The 15,044-nt window shown below is 34.4% G+C and overlaps 1 protein-coding gene across 3 annotated transcripts; it reads right to left on the bottom strand.

Moving 5' to 3' along the window:
- Window positions 1–612: 612 nt before the first annotated feature.
- LOC139487486 (heat shock 70 kDa protein 12A-like) lies at window positions 613–11,383 on the bottom strand. Of its 3 annotated transcripts, none has more exons than XM_071272323.1 (5): window positions 11,244–11,383; window positions 6,503–6,859; window positions 4,775–4,993; window positions 3,244–3,403; window positions 613–1,757 (listed from the first exon to the last, which is right to left on the bottom strand). In XM_071272323.1, exons 2-5 carry the CDS (start codon window positions 6,833–6,835, stop codon window positions 697–699), a joined length of 1,773 nt encoding a protein of 590 aa, XP_071128424.1. In that variant the 5' UTR covers window positions 6,836–6,859; window positions 11,244–11,383; the 3' UTR covers window positions 613–696. The 3 variants fall into 3 exon arrangements, with proteins under 3 accessions (XP_071128424.1, XP_071128426.1, XP_071128427.1); XM_071272325.1 differs by having other exon boundaries at window positions 6,503–6,856; window positions 11,244–11,354; XM_071272326.1 differs by lacking the exon at window positions 11,244–11,383 and adding an exon at window positions 9,092–9,111.
- Window positions 11,384–15,044: the final 3,661 nt, after the last annotated feature.

Here is a 15,044-nt window from a genome sequence, read left to right as displayed (position 1 = left end):
ATCATATTCCAGAGGCTACCAATCGAACATTCAGGTAAAGACTCACTAGATTTCAACAACATTAATGAAATAAAGGAACTATCTATAAAAGGTGTAACGATATAATTAACAACATGTAGATGATTTTTGCAATTTACCCTTTTAGCTTTGCTCCTATGGTTTTTGAGAAAAAGGCAAGAAAATTAACAAAAAAAAATCAGCTTTTAAGCGAAAATAATTCCAAAGATTACAGATTTTTTCTAAAATTATCGTACTATAAAGACTCTTTTTATCATGTCAGGTTCTCTTCTGGGCATAAACCAATGTTTCATTTGATTCCTTTCCTGGTTTTTCTTGTTATGCTCTGTTGGGGTCAGACGGGCTAAAAATAAAGACCTTATAAACCCACTAAGACAAAAAGCGCTAGCCATGACAGTACAAGGAATCAGAGCTTTGCATGACATTCATCATAATTCTTATAAATGGTAAAACACTCAATTCTTTATTGTATGTTTTTTATTCTTTAAGGGTAATATTAAAAAATAACTAATTGAATAAGGTTTTTGTTTCTTAGTTTAGTGGTTGGAGGGTAAAACTGAATTCCTAAACTCATAATGTCAAAACAAAAACCGATTAATTACAAGAGCTTTTATTATACAAATTAATTATCACTATATTTTATAATGCTGAAGAAGCTATATGTATGGTATTCTCACATTATATAAGTTGAAACCCAGCCTTGAGCACGTCCTGTGTACCTATTACTCTAGCTGTAACAGTGAGTTCTGTCCCCCCGAAGTGATATTCTACATCAACTAATCGTCTTTCTCTCGTTGGGTTTGGAATATCTACTACAAGCTCTCCTAACTTCTCACACCCTTCATCATCCACATATTTAGTATCATCATGATCAGATACATAAACCGCGATAGTAATCTTCTTCTGCATCTCTTCAAACGTGTGGTACTGACATTTACAAACCGTCCCTACAGAACAGAATGTATCCTTCTTCATGAAAAGGTCAAACACGTCTTTACATCTAAAAAGTCCATTTGTTTTGACGCTTCGTTTTTTGTCATGTTTTGACTCGTCGAACTTAGGACGTATGCGCCGTCCATATGCATATCTGGTGAATCTAGACGACACAAAGTCTGGGGTGTGGCCGAATAGAACCGCCCCTCTTACAACTGCTAAGGTGGGGTCATCGGGTATTATTATTTCTTTGTCAGGGAATGCTCCCTTTATTGCATTCTGAACTATATCCGACTCCGAGAATCCACCAACGAGAAGGAAATGTGTAACATCTGCGGGTTCTGCCTCTCGTAATGTCATCTTAATTTCTTCTATTATATGATTTGTAGTATTTTTAAACAGATCTTTAACCAATTCTTTGTCCATTTGTAACTTGTCCGAAACTAAAGTCAGGGAATCTTTGCATTCAGAATCTACTAAAGTCTGAGGGAAAGATTTTTCTTTGAAACGCTTACATAAAGTATCTAATGCTGCAAAAGGAATTTGAAAGTTTATTTTTGGTCTAGAGCTCTTCTGATTTCCAATCTTTCTTTTTAGCATTTCAAATCCTCTGACTAAATCAAAATAATTACTAGTGTACTCTTTTTTAAGAGTTTCTATCACTGTAGGCCCTACGATTTTCTCGAAAATCTCCATGAAAGCTCTATCCACAGCAGTCCCTCCATACGCTGCACCTGATGGCTTACAAAGTTCTCTAACCTTATTGTGAATTTCCTTCTGATGGGCAGTGATGTCCAGTGTTCCACCTAGAAAGACAAACATACATTCACATGTCATCATCAAAAGTGTGAAAAAAGGAGGTATGATAAGATTGCCAATGAGATAACTATCAACCAGAGTGAAAATTAAATAGAAGTAAGCTATTATTTGCGACAAATAAGAATGTGGTTATGAAAGACATTGTTATGTATTACTGAAAAATTATTACACCAGGGTTTTCGATATCACAAACTAGTCAAAACATTTACTAAATTTTATCATCGGTATAAGGACATCATTCGTAAATATAGCTCAACATGCAGACTTCTTATACGTTCAGGTATTTCACATCCAATTTTTTATGGAAATATTCTTTATAAAGCACAAAGGTGTCAGTATTCACCTCAAAAACTAACAAAACCTTTGAATAGACTTATTAAGAAAGGATATCGTTACGATACTGTTGTCAGGTTATTAAAAATTGCATATTTTGGCGTTAATATTGATTCACTTATAGGGTCTTTGCATCGGAACTAAACACATTTATTCAAAAACCAGTTGTTGACATGACACGGGTTATGTTCTTCTCATATATGTTATGATAGTATGATACTAAACCCCTAACGGGAAGGATTGTGCCTGATGTTCATATGATGAAATAATAATCTTTCAGTCAGTTTAATTGAAGTCTGGAGCTGGCATGTCAGTTAACTGCTAGTAGTCTGTTGTTATTTATGTATTATTATCATTTTGTTTATTTTCTTTTGATGTAGTTCAGTGACAATGAACGCCATACTAAACTCCAAATTGTACTCAAGAAACTAAAATTAAAAATAAAACAAGACTAACAAAGGCTAGAGGCTCATGAATTGAGACAGGCGCAAAAATGAGGCGGGGTTTAACATGTTTATGAGATCTCAACACTCACCCGGCCTATACCTCTGGTCAATGTAGAAAAGTAAACGCATAACAATACGCACGTTAAAATTCTTTTCAAGAGAAGTCCGAGTCTGCAGTCAGAAGATGTAACAATTGACAACTTATTTCCGATAACTACAATATACCATCAATTTCAACAAACAATATCTTAAATTATTCAATTTCGATATCCATAACACTAAACTCCGATAATCCATAACACTAAACTCCGATAACGCCATACAATCTCGATATCGACAACTTACCTACAGCATCGGCAAACTAACTAGGATTACGATAAATTAATTTTGATATTGACAAAAACCTCCTATATCACCGACTATGTAGTCTGAAATCTAATATCGACATCTTTTCATTAATAATGACAATTTTAGAATACCGATATCGACATTTTTTTCAATTGACAAAATATCGACATCGACAAGTTTCCTTACACATTAACAACTTTCATCATTCAATTTAAAAAATGCACAAATGTAACCCCGATATCGATTTCGAAAAATAATAACACCTCGATCCCCTTCGACCTCAACAACTCAACTTAGATGCAAAAACTTTTATAGTAACAGTGTTATACCAATGTGGACAACTTACCTCCTATATCAACTACTAAGTAAGATGCACCTTGTTTAACAATTACAGGACCAGTTATGGCCCCCAACTCGTCATCCATTTTACGATAGATATGCTGACAATAAATAGAAGCCGCCTCTGGTTCTAAAGCAATACCCAATCTGTCGCCAGATATTCCAGCCTAAAACAATACAATATTTAAAATCATACTCAAGATATATAAAAGATACGTCTTTCCTAACTTGTCAGTACCCAAAAGAGGACTACGGTATAGAAATATGATAACGTTTTGTCTGTTTCCGACTGGTAGTAATCTCTTGTCAAAGTGGGGCTTAATTAAGTTTGTCCGTGCAGTAATTACAAATAAGTAGTCAAGTCGGGTCAGAAAGGGAACGAATGGCGGATGCCTTATGTAGAGAAAACGTCACGCTCTCAAATTTCAAATAGTGTGGCCACGAGCATCACTGAAGAAACATGTATTGTCGAAATGCGCATCTGGTGCAGGAAAATTGGTACCGTTTAGTGTTATTATGCTCCCTTAATTACAGTAGATTTTCAAATTTCCTGACGTTCATCCCGATTGACCCCAATAACAAGAACTACCATATTGTATTTACTTTTAATTTGTTCTCGTCAAAAACATGCATGAAATATTTGCGACTGGAGGTAATGCAATCAACAAATAAATCTTCTTATAAGAAAAATGTCATCATTCATACTTCGGTACTGACATGATTTATCACAAACCGTTCTTAAGTCGTCCGTTAATGAATTCATAAAACTAAGGTTTCAACTTCCTCCGCAAAAGTTCACCTTAGATGGATTTGGCTATAATGGTATGTCCTTTTGGTCGTATATGATCTCTCAACTGATTCGGTATGTCCTTTTGGTCATATATGATCTCTCAACTGATTCGGTTTTTATTCTTTGCTTTGAAATGTTCGGTTTTGCGCGTTTCTGATGATGGTAAATCTAAATGCTTCTGACGTATGAAATTTATCTTTTGATGTAGTACAAGATAAATTTCTTCCACTACTGGTTGACTTGTTTGTGATGTATGAGATCATGCATACCCATGTTTGACCACCAGATAAACATCGCTTTGGTACCGACACCAAATACTATTTTAGTTCCTAATGGTTGATGCTCACAACCAAACGTTTGGTTTGGGTGATACTTAGAGTTACATAAGAGTCAATGGCAAATGCGCTATTGCATGAAGCCTAACCACGTACTTATCTTATATGAGTAACACGACAGTTATCACACATGGAGCAGGATCTGCTTACCGCTCCAGATCACATGAGATAATCCCCGGTTCTATTGGGTCTTTAGTTTTATATGTAGTGTTCTATATTCTGTTAATAAACTTTTGTCTTTTATGCTTTTTGACATATCGTTGCCAGTTTGTTTTCGACTTATGAGTGACGAGTGTCTCTATGGTATATTATGCCGCTTTTTATGTGTTTGCTGTTAAAACGACGAAACAAACTTTTCATTAATAATTTCGGTTCAATATATATTTACTGTTTCATGTTACATGTTTCTATACCTTTTCTGCTGATAGCCGCATAAAAGTTTTTGCCTTGTCTGTCCATATAGCAGGAACAGTAAGAACCCATTTAATCTCCTCTAACTTTATATGATTCCCTCCTTTTTCGACATGTTTAAGTGCGTGGTCTTTTAGTGCTCGAATTGCCGTAGAGAAGACATCAATAGCCGGAAGTTTGCCTCCTCTTATATCATGAATCATCATGCCTTCTGATACATCCTGGAAGTATTGGAATATGATTATTGACATCCTATACACTTTTTAATTTACGGGAAAAAATATGAATATAAATATGTACCATATCTTAAAACAAGATATTCGGTCCTCATCCTTTCCCTCTATATTTTCCCATTAATATCATTGATATAATATATTCCGGGATTCGAACCCATGCTACTGTGATATCGTGACACCAAATCGCCTGCACTGCAGCCGTCCCGCTAGACCACACGACCACCTGGGCTCTCAAAAAAAGAGCTTTCGCTGGCCGTGTGTTACCTTTCCACGTCAGTTTTAATCTAGCGGCGTACTGCAGTACATGATATATAAGACATGAAGATGTTATTTTTACAGATCAGCTAAATTATCTATAGTAAAGGATCCTACAAATGAATGTAAGATACAGTCACAGAAAATAATTATATTTATAAGTACGTCTGAGTCAGTGACAACCCTACAACAGATGTATCCATCGGATCGCCATCAATGATGGTGATACATGGCTGTGTACATAATGTATATACAACTCGTCTAAACATCAACCCAACAATGTTAGATCTGTAAATTTGCTTTCGCAAATTTTTGGTTCTTCCCTCCCCGGGATTCGAACCCATGCTACTGTGATATCGTGACACCAAATCGCCTGCACTGCAGCCGTCCCGCTAGACCACACGACCACCTGGGCTCTCAAAAAAAGAGCTTTCGCTGGCCGTGTGTTACCTTTCCACGTCAGTTTTAATCTAGCGGCGTACTGCAGTACATGATATATAAGACATGAAGATGTTATTTTTACAGATCAGCTAAATTATCTATAGTAAAGGATCCTACAAATGAATGTAAGATACAGTCACAGAAAATAATTATATTTATAAGTACGTCTGAGTCAGTGACAACCCTACAACAGATGTATCCATCGGATCGCCATCAATGATGGTGATACATGGCTGTGTACTATATATATATATATATATATGTATGTATATATATGTATCTTACATTCATTTGTAGGATCCTTTACTATAGATAATTTAGCTGATCTGTAAAAATAACATCTTCATGTCTTATATATCATGTACTGCAGTACGCCGCTAGATTAAAACTGACGTGGAAAGGTAACACACGGCCAGCGAAAGCTCTTTTTTTGAGAGCCCAGGTGGTCGTGTGGTCTAGCGGGACGGCTGCAGTGCATATATATATATATATAAAAATAAAGATAAAAATATTTATTTTAATAAAAGAAAAAATTAAATCTACAGTACTGACATGGACATATAGAAACCAAATTATTGCTTCTCGTTTTAATAAAACAAAGTCAGCTGAATGTAAGTAATGAATGGAAAGCCCTGAAGATGATAAACATTTCCTAGTTACTTGTAAAAGTCTAATGCGAGAAATTCGCACCACGGCAGATTAAACTTAACAGAAATTGATGAACAACCAGATTATTTGTAATTATTTGCAGAAAGTATATACACGAATGAAAACAAAGATAATAAAATAGATGCCTACTTTACGTAAATGAAGCTGCATCTTGAATCTATCAAAGAAGAAATAATTATCCGTCTCGTTGTCTGTTTGGATTTCTGCATATTCGTTTTCAGCATCATATCCAAAATAGAACTCTTCTGGATTATCTTTTCTGATAACAACACATGTTGGTGTTTTGTACGAGTTCAGGTGGTATTTCCCACTATCCCATTGCTGGTTGGCAAAAATCATGTGAGGATTTTTACGGAAGGAGAATGCATATCCGGAGTATGTGGTACCAAAATCTAATGCCACAACCATCAAAGTAGTATCTCCAGGAGAGGTAGTAACGGACGAACCGTCTGCTGTAGCCATGACGTCAATACACAGAAAAACCTACTACAGAAAAATCTTCATTTACTTAATTGCTATTTTATTTTGTATTTCATTGTATTACATTGTATTTCATTGTATTACATTGTATAGTATAAAATTATTGTTTGATTGTATTGCTTGACCCTCATGGGTGTAATTTTGCAATAAAGATTATTATTTTTATATTTTATACATATATGTATAATTTTCACTCTTACTAATGATAAACAAATATTCTACGAATAATAAAATGAAAATTCGCTCTTTAATAAAATATAACACAGTACATTAAGCTATTTCAAGTAGGTTTATTAATGATAAAGGACTGTCTTCCGGTTTTATTTACAATTGTAATTGAATAGGAAACATTCTCACTAAAATGCTAAACAAGTTTTGCACTACGTCATTTGATCTCATCATATCACATCTTCGGCTTATTACAAATGAGAAAGAGGCAAACTTTATTATGTTTGTCTTATATCTATGGCATCAAAGATTGAAAGGCTAAAATGTCAATGTTGTGTTATTATCATTCATTGGTTAATAGAGTCATCGCAACTCAATATTCATATAAATATGAATATATATATACAACTCGTCTAAAAATCAACCCAACAATGTTAGATCTGTAAATTTGCTTTCGCAAATTTTTGGTTCTTCCCTCGACGGTATTCGAACCCATGCTACTGTGATATCGTGACACCAAATCGCCTGCACTGCAGCCGTCCCGCTAGACCACACGACCACCTTGCCTCTCAAATAAAAAGAGCTTTCGCTGGCCGTGTGTTACCTTTCCTCGTCAGTTTTAATCTAGCGGCGTACTACAGTACATGATATATAAGGCATGAAGATGTTATTGTTACAGATCAGCTAAATTATCTATAGTAAAGGATCCTACAAATTAATGTAATATACAGTCACAGAAAATAATTATATTTATAAGTACGTCTGAGTCAGTGACAACTCTACAACAGATGTATCCATCGGATCGCCATCAATGATGGTGATACATGGCTGTGTACATAATGTATATACAACTCGTCTAAACATCAACCCAACAATGTTAGATCTGTAAATTTGCTTTCGCAAATTTGTGGTTCTTCCCTCGCCGGGATTCGAACCCATGCTACTGTGATATCGTGACACCAAATCGCCTGCACTGCAGCCGTCCCGCTAGACCACACGACCACCTGGGCTCTCAAAAAAAAAGAGCTTTCACTGGCCGTGTGTTATAAATAAACTAAATACACACACTGAGAATTTGAAATTACACACTGAGAATTTAAAATTACACACTGAGATTTGTGCGCACTTTTTATGCGCACATATCTAATTAGCATACTTAATCTGAATCTATTACAAGCTTAAAACAACTAGGGGACAGAACTCGTTAGTCCTTCGATTTGGTTCCAAATTATTTATAAAACAATGAAACTTTAGAAATACAAGAACAAGAAAAATACCCACTTACTCTTATTACAAAATATAACCAAATGGTGAAAAACTTTATTAAAATATAAGAAAACATTGGAACAATCTGCAAAAAAACAAAGAATGCAGTGAAATGTTTACTCAAGTGTCTATTATAGCCTATAAACGTAACAAAAATATAAAAGATTACCTTTCGAAATAAGGATAACAGTTAACGGTTTTAACTAAAAAAAAAATCCCGATACACTGGTAGTAATGATCTGAATTATAGGCAACAAACTTATGAATATGAGCGATGTTAAGTCTTGAAATTTATTACGAATGTTGTTTGAAGGGATCGCATTTCATGATAATGACAAGCGTTCTTGAGATCAAGATATTAATCTGTTGAATTATTCATCTCATGAATATTCATTAGTAATTTGCATATTAATCTCATTGTGTATTTTTGAAATCTCAGTGTGTAATTAACAATTCTCAGTGTGTATATTCAATTTATTTCATCTCAGTGCGTCTTTTTAAAATCTCAGTGTGTAATTTTGAATTCTCAGTGTGTGTTTTTTATTTTTTTAAATCTCAGTGTGTAATTTCGATTTCTCAGTGTGTTATTTTAGGTTTTTAAATCTCAGTGTGTATTCTTTTTCGAAAAAAAGGGTTTAAACATAGTTTTGACGAGAACGGCTTACCATTAAGGCATGAAGATGTTATTGTTACAGATCAGCTATAAAATTATCTATAGTAAAGGATCCTACAAATTAATTATATAAACTTCCTCGATACTACGAGTTACATCAAGAACGGAACCATTATAACGGACCTTCATACCAAACAAACGGATAAACATCAATTCCTTTCTCCTAAAAGTTGTCATCCTAAACACTGCTCCCGTGGTATCCCATTCAGCCAGGCATTGCGAATCAAGAGAATATGCTCTACTGAAAATACGAAAAATGCTAGACTTGGACAACTTCGTAAACATCTAGTTGTTCGAGGATACAATAAAAACATCATTGATAGCGCTTTCGAAAGAGCAAACAGAACTAGTCGCCAAGAACTTCTTGAGTACAAAGATAAGAATAAAGCAGCTAACAGAACACCCCTTGTACTCACTTTATACCATCCTGATTTTTAAAATGTGTCATCCATTGTTCAGAAGCATTGGAAAATTATAGAAAATGATTTAAATCTAAAAAAAAGTATTTTCATCACCACCAGTCATGGCCTTCAGAAGACCTAAAAACATCCATGACAAATTAGAGACATCTGTATTAGCAAAGCAGCCTACTCCTTCGCCCAGTTGCTACAAACAATGTGGTCGAAGGAATTGTTTGTGTTGTAAAGCTGCCAATACAAGCAGTTCTTTTATCAGCTCCGTTACTAAACAAAATTATACCATCTACTCTAATTCCAACTGTAAAACGGAGAACTCAATTTATATATTAACATGTGACACTTGTGGCATTCAGTATGTGGAGAAACAATGAACAAATTTAATATTCGACTCAATAACCATCGTTCATCGTACAAAACCAACAAAAACTGTCCTCTCACAAGACATCTTCGTTCAACGAAACATCCTTTTGATAATGTTACTTTCCAAAATATAGAAGTCAACACCGAGTGGGACACCACGGCGAGAAGGAGAAGAGAAAACTTTTTGATCCACCAACTCCACACTTTAGAACCTGATGGTCTTGACGAAAAAGACGAGAAAAGATACAGGAAAGATAAAAAAAATAATTTAAAACAAAGCATCGTCCTTTTTATCCCGTAATATTGGTCAATGGACGTTGCTTACTTCAACTTCCAATTATGTATTTTCAAGGCAGCTAAATCCAAGTGCAACATTTACATTGAGCTGCAAAATTTTCTTATTTTCAAGGCAGTTAAGTGCAACATATACGTTGAGCTGCAAAAGTTTCTTATCATCTACATCCGATTTCACCTGGATAGATGCACGCTTGATAAAGCTAGTTGGTCTAGCGAAATATTGCGTTTATTTTCATCATTTTGTAAATATTTTAAACATTCTTATATTTACATACTAAATAGTGTGTTAAAATTATATTGTTAGGCAATCTATTATTAATTATATATGAGGTATATGAATGCAAATGAGACAACACTATTATCTACCAGAGACCAAATAATGTACATACACCTGTTTTAAATGATGAGTAAATACAAATAAAATAGGTATCTTATTAACGACATTGTTTTATCAAGACACAATTTCAATTCATATTATTGGAATTATTGTACATCCGTGATATTGTGATGCAACTTTGAAAACTGCGATTCGCAGAAAAGAACCCCCTTCAAATCAAACATATACCATGTACATACATTACTATAGACAGTAATGGTGTCTCTTACAAATATTTGGTTTTATGACATTGGCCTTTCCATTGACTTACAAATCATTGAGGGTGCTTCTTCCTTTTTTAAAATTTGAGTAAATTGATATTCAAGTTAGTTTTTTTCAATTCCATATCTGCAAATGTCGATTAGTTTAAATTTTGACCTCGACCATAATTGGGAGGGATCTTCCTCTCGTCTAATCATATGCATATGTATGCGGTGCTTCATGACAGTACCTACAATGTATGTTGATCACCCATAGTCCCTCTCCCTTTATTATTATAAATACCCGATTTCGTATACATCTTTATATGTATCATATGTATACCAATTTACCATAGTATACTCTAAATATACATCAGGTTAAACTTTACTATCAATGTGCCACTTGGCTTGTAGTACTTATAGCCAAGTGGCACATTGGTATTAAACTTTAAATAAGCAATACAGTTCTAACTTTCGATTTTGAACAATTGATATGTATTGCTGTCACATATCTTTTTTAATGAAATGTCTTTGTCGCTAAGAATTGACCATGTTGGGGTCATCTTTAAGGCGACATTGTTGTAAACTTTGTCAATGATTCTGTCGTCAAAAATATAATTATAAACCCTACCTGTATCAGTAGCGTGGTCTTGTAATGATTATCTTACATGTTATGCCAGTCAGTATAGATTTTTGAAAAACACATACAGAAGGTTTTCTTGTTAGTCTATTTTTAGTTAACCTTAGTAGTTAATACACTAAACTATAAATATCTTTTTGTGAGTAACTGGGATTTTAAATTCAGACAAACAAATACACCTACACGAATACTTATGTTGTATGTCATAAATTTTGGTCGTTTGTCGATTGAAAGCTAACTTTCATTATTCTAAAAGAAAACTGTTGTTAACTTATATTTGAAAATATGACTCTTTTTGACAAATTAAAAACTGGGTTCAAAATCATAACATAAATAAATGTTCAGAGACTCATCAGATATCATATTAGAACCCAAATAATTCATTTTTGTTAAAATCAAACTTTATCTAATGTTGGATCCTTTGGAGAGGGGGGCAAGGAGGGTCCCAATAACAGCAAAACAGCAAATTAATTTGGCTCATAACAGATAACAAGGAATTAGAATGGACAAAAACAGATAACAGTAAATGAAATATTAAAATAATTCGGTCTTTGACAAATCAGTATTTCTTAATTATTACGGATATAATCCTTTGTAATGCGTTCCATTTTCTATGATTATGTTTTTAGTATTAATTTATGTATCTAGAATGTGTTTAAATTACTACTCAATATATTATAATATTTTTTATACGCTCGTTTACGGAACGTATTATGGTATACTGTTGTCCGTCTGTTGTCAACATGTCGGACATTAACTCAAAAACTCTTTAACCAATTTGCATTAAACTTTGGGAAATTGTTTATATCTATTGACGTGAGCTCCCTTTTGGCCGGTTTTTTTTTTTATAAATTTTAGATTTTAAGTTTCTGGGTAATGGGTTTTTATTCAATAAAATTGGTGTTTTTTTTCAGGTTTCTGATAATATAGATCTCAAAAATGCTTTCACAAAGCAAGGAATTTTGGTGAATTGTTTATATCTATTAACACGAGGTCACTTTAAATTTTTATACATTTTAGATTTTACGTTTCCGAGTTAATGGGTTTTATTCATTAAAAAGGGGGAGTTTCCAGTTTTCAGACATTAACACAAAAATGTTTTCAGCAGTTCTCATTACGTTTCCGAGTTAATGGGTTTTATTAATTAAAAAGGGGGGAGTTTCCAGTTTTCAGACATTAACACAAAAATGTTTTCAGCAGTTCTCATGAAACTTTGCTGAAATGTTTATATCTTATTATTGTAAACTCCCTTTCGATTTTTATTAATTTTAGATTTTATGTTATTGAGTTGAGGGATTTAATTCATTAGAAAAAGGTGGTATTTTCTAGTTTTCAAAAATGCTTTCAGCAGTTCTCATGAAACGTAAGTGTATTGTTTATATATATTGACTGAAGCTCCCTTAATTTGTTGCTAATAAAAATCAAAGCGCTGTAAGCACTGTAGGCAGTTAACCAAAAACCAAGGCAAACATAATTATGAAAACTGTGGCAATGTTGCTTCAACTTTTTTTTAAAGATTTAAAAGAACAAACATTAAACATTCATATATAATTGTACATTTATGTTCATTTAATGAATTAATCATTAAGGCAAATAATTCATATTTTATCAAGGTTTTCAATAGCAATGCACATGACCACGAATGGTCATGAGTCTTTCATGAGTCAGCAGTGGTGCAAATTTGAAATGATTGCAGTTCTTCTAGTTGATCGTAATTGTTCGTATTAGTTGACTGTTAGTAGTTCAAGTTGACTTTAGTACGAGCTTGTAAAAGTATGAATGGACTTGCTTCCCTGGAAAGAAAACTGAGTTTGTGTTGTACAGTACAAAAGTTATGAGACAAAAATCAGACAAATGTTTACTACTACAGGGATCAATGGTGAGGTCTGACTGACCTGTCCATAGTAAATGTAAATGACTCCCACCTTCACCCCAAGTCCATGATGTTTAAGTTTGGAATAAAATGACAGGTGTTAGGGTCTAGCAAAATGATATGCATATGTGTCGCCTATGAGATTGACATTGTATGTCATTCAATCTTTTTTGAAATGACAAACAGGAATGAATATGGTTTAGGCGTTGGTATCTCAATCTTTTACAAGTTCTCAAAACACACACAAGAGGGTGTGGGGTGACCCTAGGGACTACCCCTATTTTTCATTTGATTTTTTATATTGTCCCATACATGAATATAGATGGTTTATGAGTGGGGATCCCGACCGTTATCAAGTTTTCAAACAGGAGGGGGTGGGGGACCCCAGTGACTTCCGCTATATTTCATTTGATATTTTATATTGTCCAATACATGAATATATATGGTTGAGGGGTGGGGATCTCATCTGTTTCTAATTTATCAAACAGGAGTGGGTAGGGTGACCCTAAGGACTCTCCCTATATTTCATTTGATTAGTTCTCATACATGAATATATATGGTTTAATTTAAAGGTGGGGATCTGGACTGTTTCCAATTTCTCAATCAGGAGGGGTGGGGTGACTGCAGGGACTCCCTCTATATTTCATTTAATTTAGAGTTGGGGATCTTTACTGTTTCCAAGTTCTTAAACATGAGGGGTAGGGTGACCACAGGGACTTCCCCTATATTTCATTTGATTTGTTATATAGTCTTATACATGAGTATATATGGTTAAGGGGTGATGATCTCAAATTTTTCCAAGTTCTTAAACAGGAGGGTGTACAGTGACCATTGTGACCCCCTTATAAGATTTTTAATATTGTCCCATACAGAAATACATATTATTTAAGATCATTATGGATCTCGACCGTTATAAATTCTCAAACGGAAAGGGGTAGAGTGGCCCCACGAACTTCACCTATATTTCATATAATTTGTTATATTGTCACACACATGAATATATATGGTTTAGGGGTGGGGATCTTGACCGTTACCAAGTTCTCAAACAGGAGGGGTGGAGTGACCCCCAGGGAATCCCCCTATATTTCATTTGATTAGTTATATTGTCCCATACATGAATAAATATGGTTTATGGTTGAGGGTCTCGAATGTTTCCAAGTTCTCAAACAGGAGGGTTTACAGTGACCATAGGGACCCCCTTATTATTCCTTTGATTTGTAATATTGTCCTATACATCATTGTACATGAATATATATGGTTTGAGATTGGGGATCTCAACCGTTTTCAAATTCTCAAACCGGAAGGGGAAGAGTGGCCCCACGAACTCCACCTATATTTCATTTGATTTGTTATATTGTAGCCTACATGAAGATATATGGTTTAGGGGTGGGGATCTCGACCGTTACCAAGTTCTCAAACAGGAGGGGTGGGGTGACCCCCAGAGACTCCCCCTATATTTCATTCGATTATATATATATTGTCCCATACATGAATAAATATGGTTTAGGGTGGGGATCTCGACTGTTTCCAAGTTCTAAAATATGAGGGGGTGGGGTGACCCTAGGGACTTCCCCTATTTTTCATTTGATTAGTTATTTAGTCTCATAAATGAATGTATATGGTTGAGGGGTGGGGATCTCATCTGTTTCAAAGTTATCAAACAGGAGGAGGTAGAGTGGCCCAATGGACTCCACCTATATATTAAATGATTTGCTTACATTCAGGTATCATATAATATAGTTGCACTATGTGTGCCTGTCTCATGTCAGGAGCCTGTTATTCAGTGGTTGTCGTTTGTTTTTGTGTTACATATTTGTTTTTTGTTAAAAAAAAATATATAAATAGGGCCGTTTATTTTCTCGTTTGACTTGTTTTACATTGTCTTATCGGGGCCTTTTATAGCTGACTATGCGGTATGG

This window comes from Mytilus edulis, chromosome 9 (assembly GCF_963676685.1).
Source record: "Mytilus edulis chromosome 9, xbMytEdul2.2, whole genome shotgun sequence".
NCBI lineage: Eukaryota > Metazoa > Mollusca > Bivalvia > Mytilida > Mytilidae > Mytilus > Mytilus edulis.
The sequence above is the reverse complement of the archived record's forward strand: the minus strand, read 5'-3'. Positions and strand labels throughout refer to the sequence as shown.

What these genes read in the sequence shown, in the direction of transcription:
- LOC139487486 (XM_071272323.1), bottom strand. Translation starts at nt 6,835, where the DNA reads ATGGCTACAGCAGACGGTTCGTCCGTTACTACCTCTCCTGGAGATACT. An exon ending in TGCAGCTTCATTTACGTAAA is followed by an intron (nt 4,994 to 6,502) that starts GTAGGCATCTAT and finishes CAATACTTCCAG; the next exon opens with GATGTATCAGAAGGCATGAT. An exon ending in CTTAGTAGTTGATATAGGAG is followed by an intron (nt 1,758 to 3,243) that starts GTAAGTTGTCCA and finishes TTGTCTTTCTAG; the next exon opens with GTGGAACACTGGACATCACT.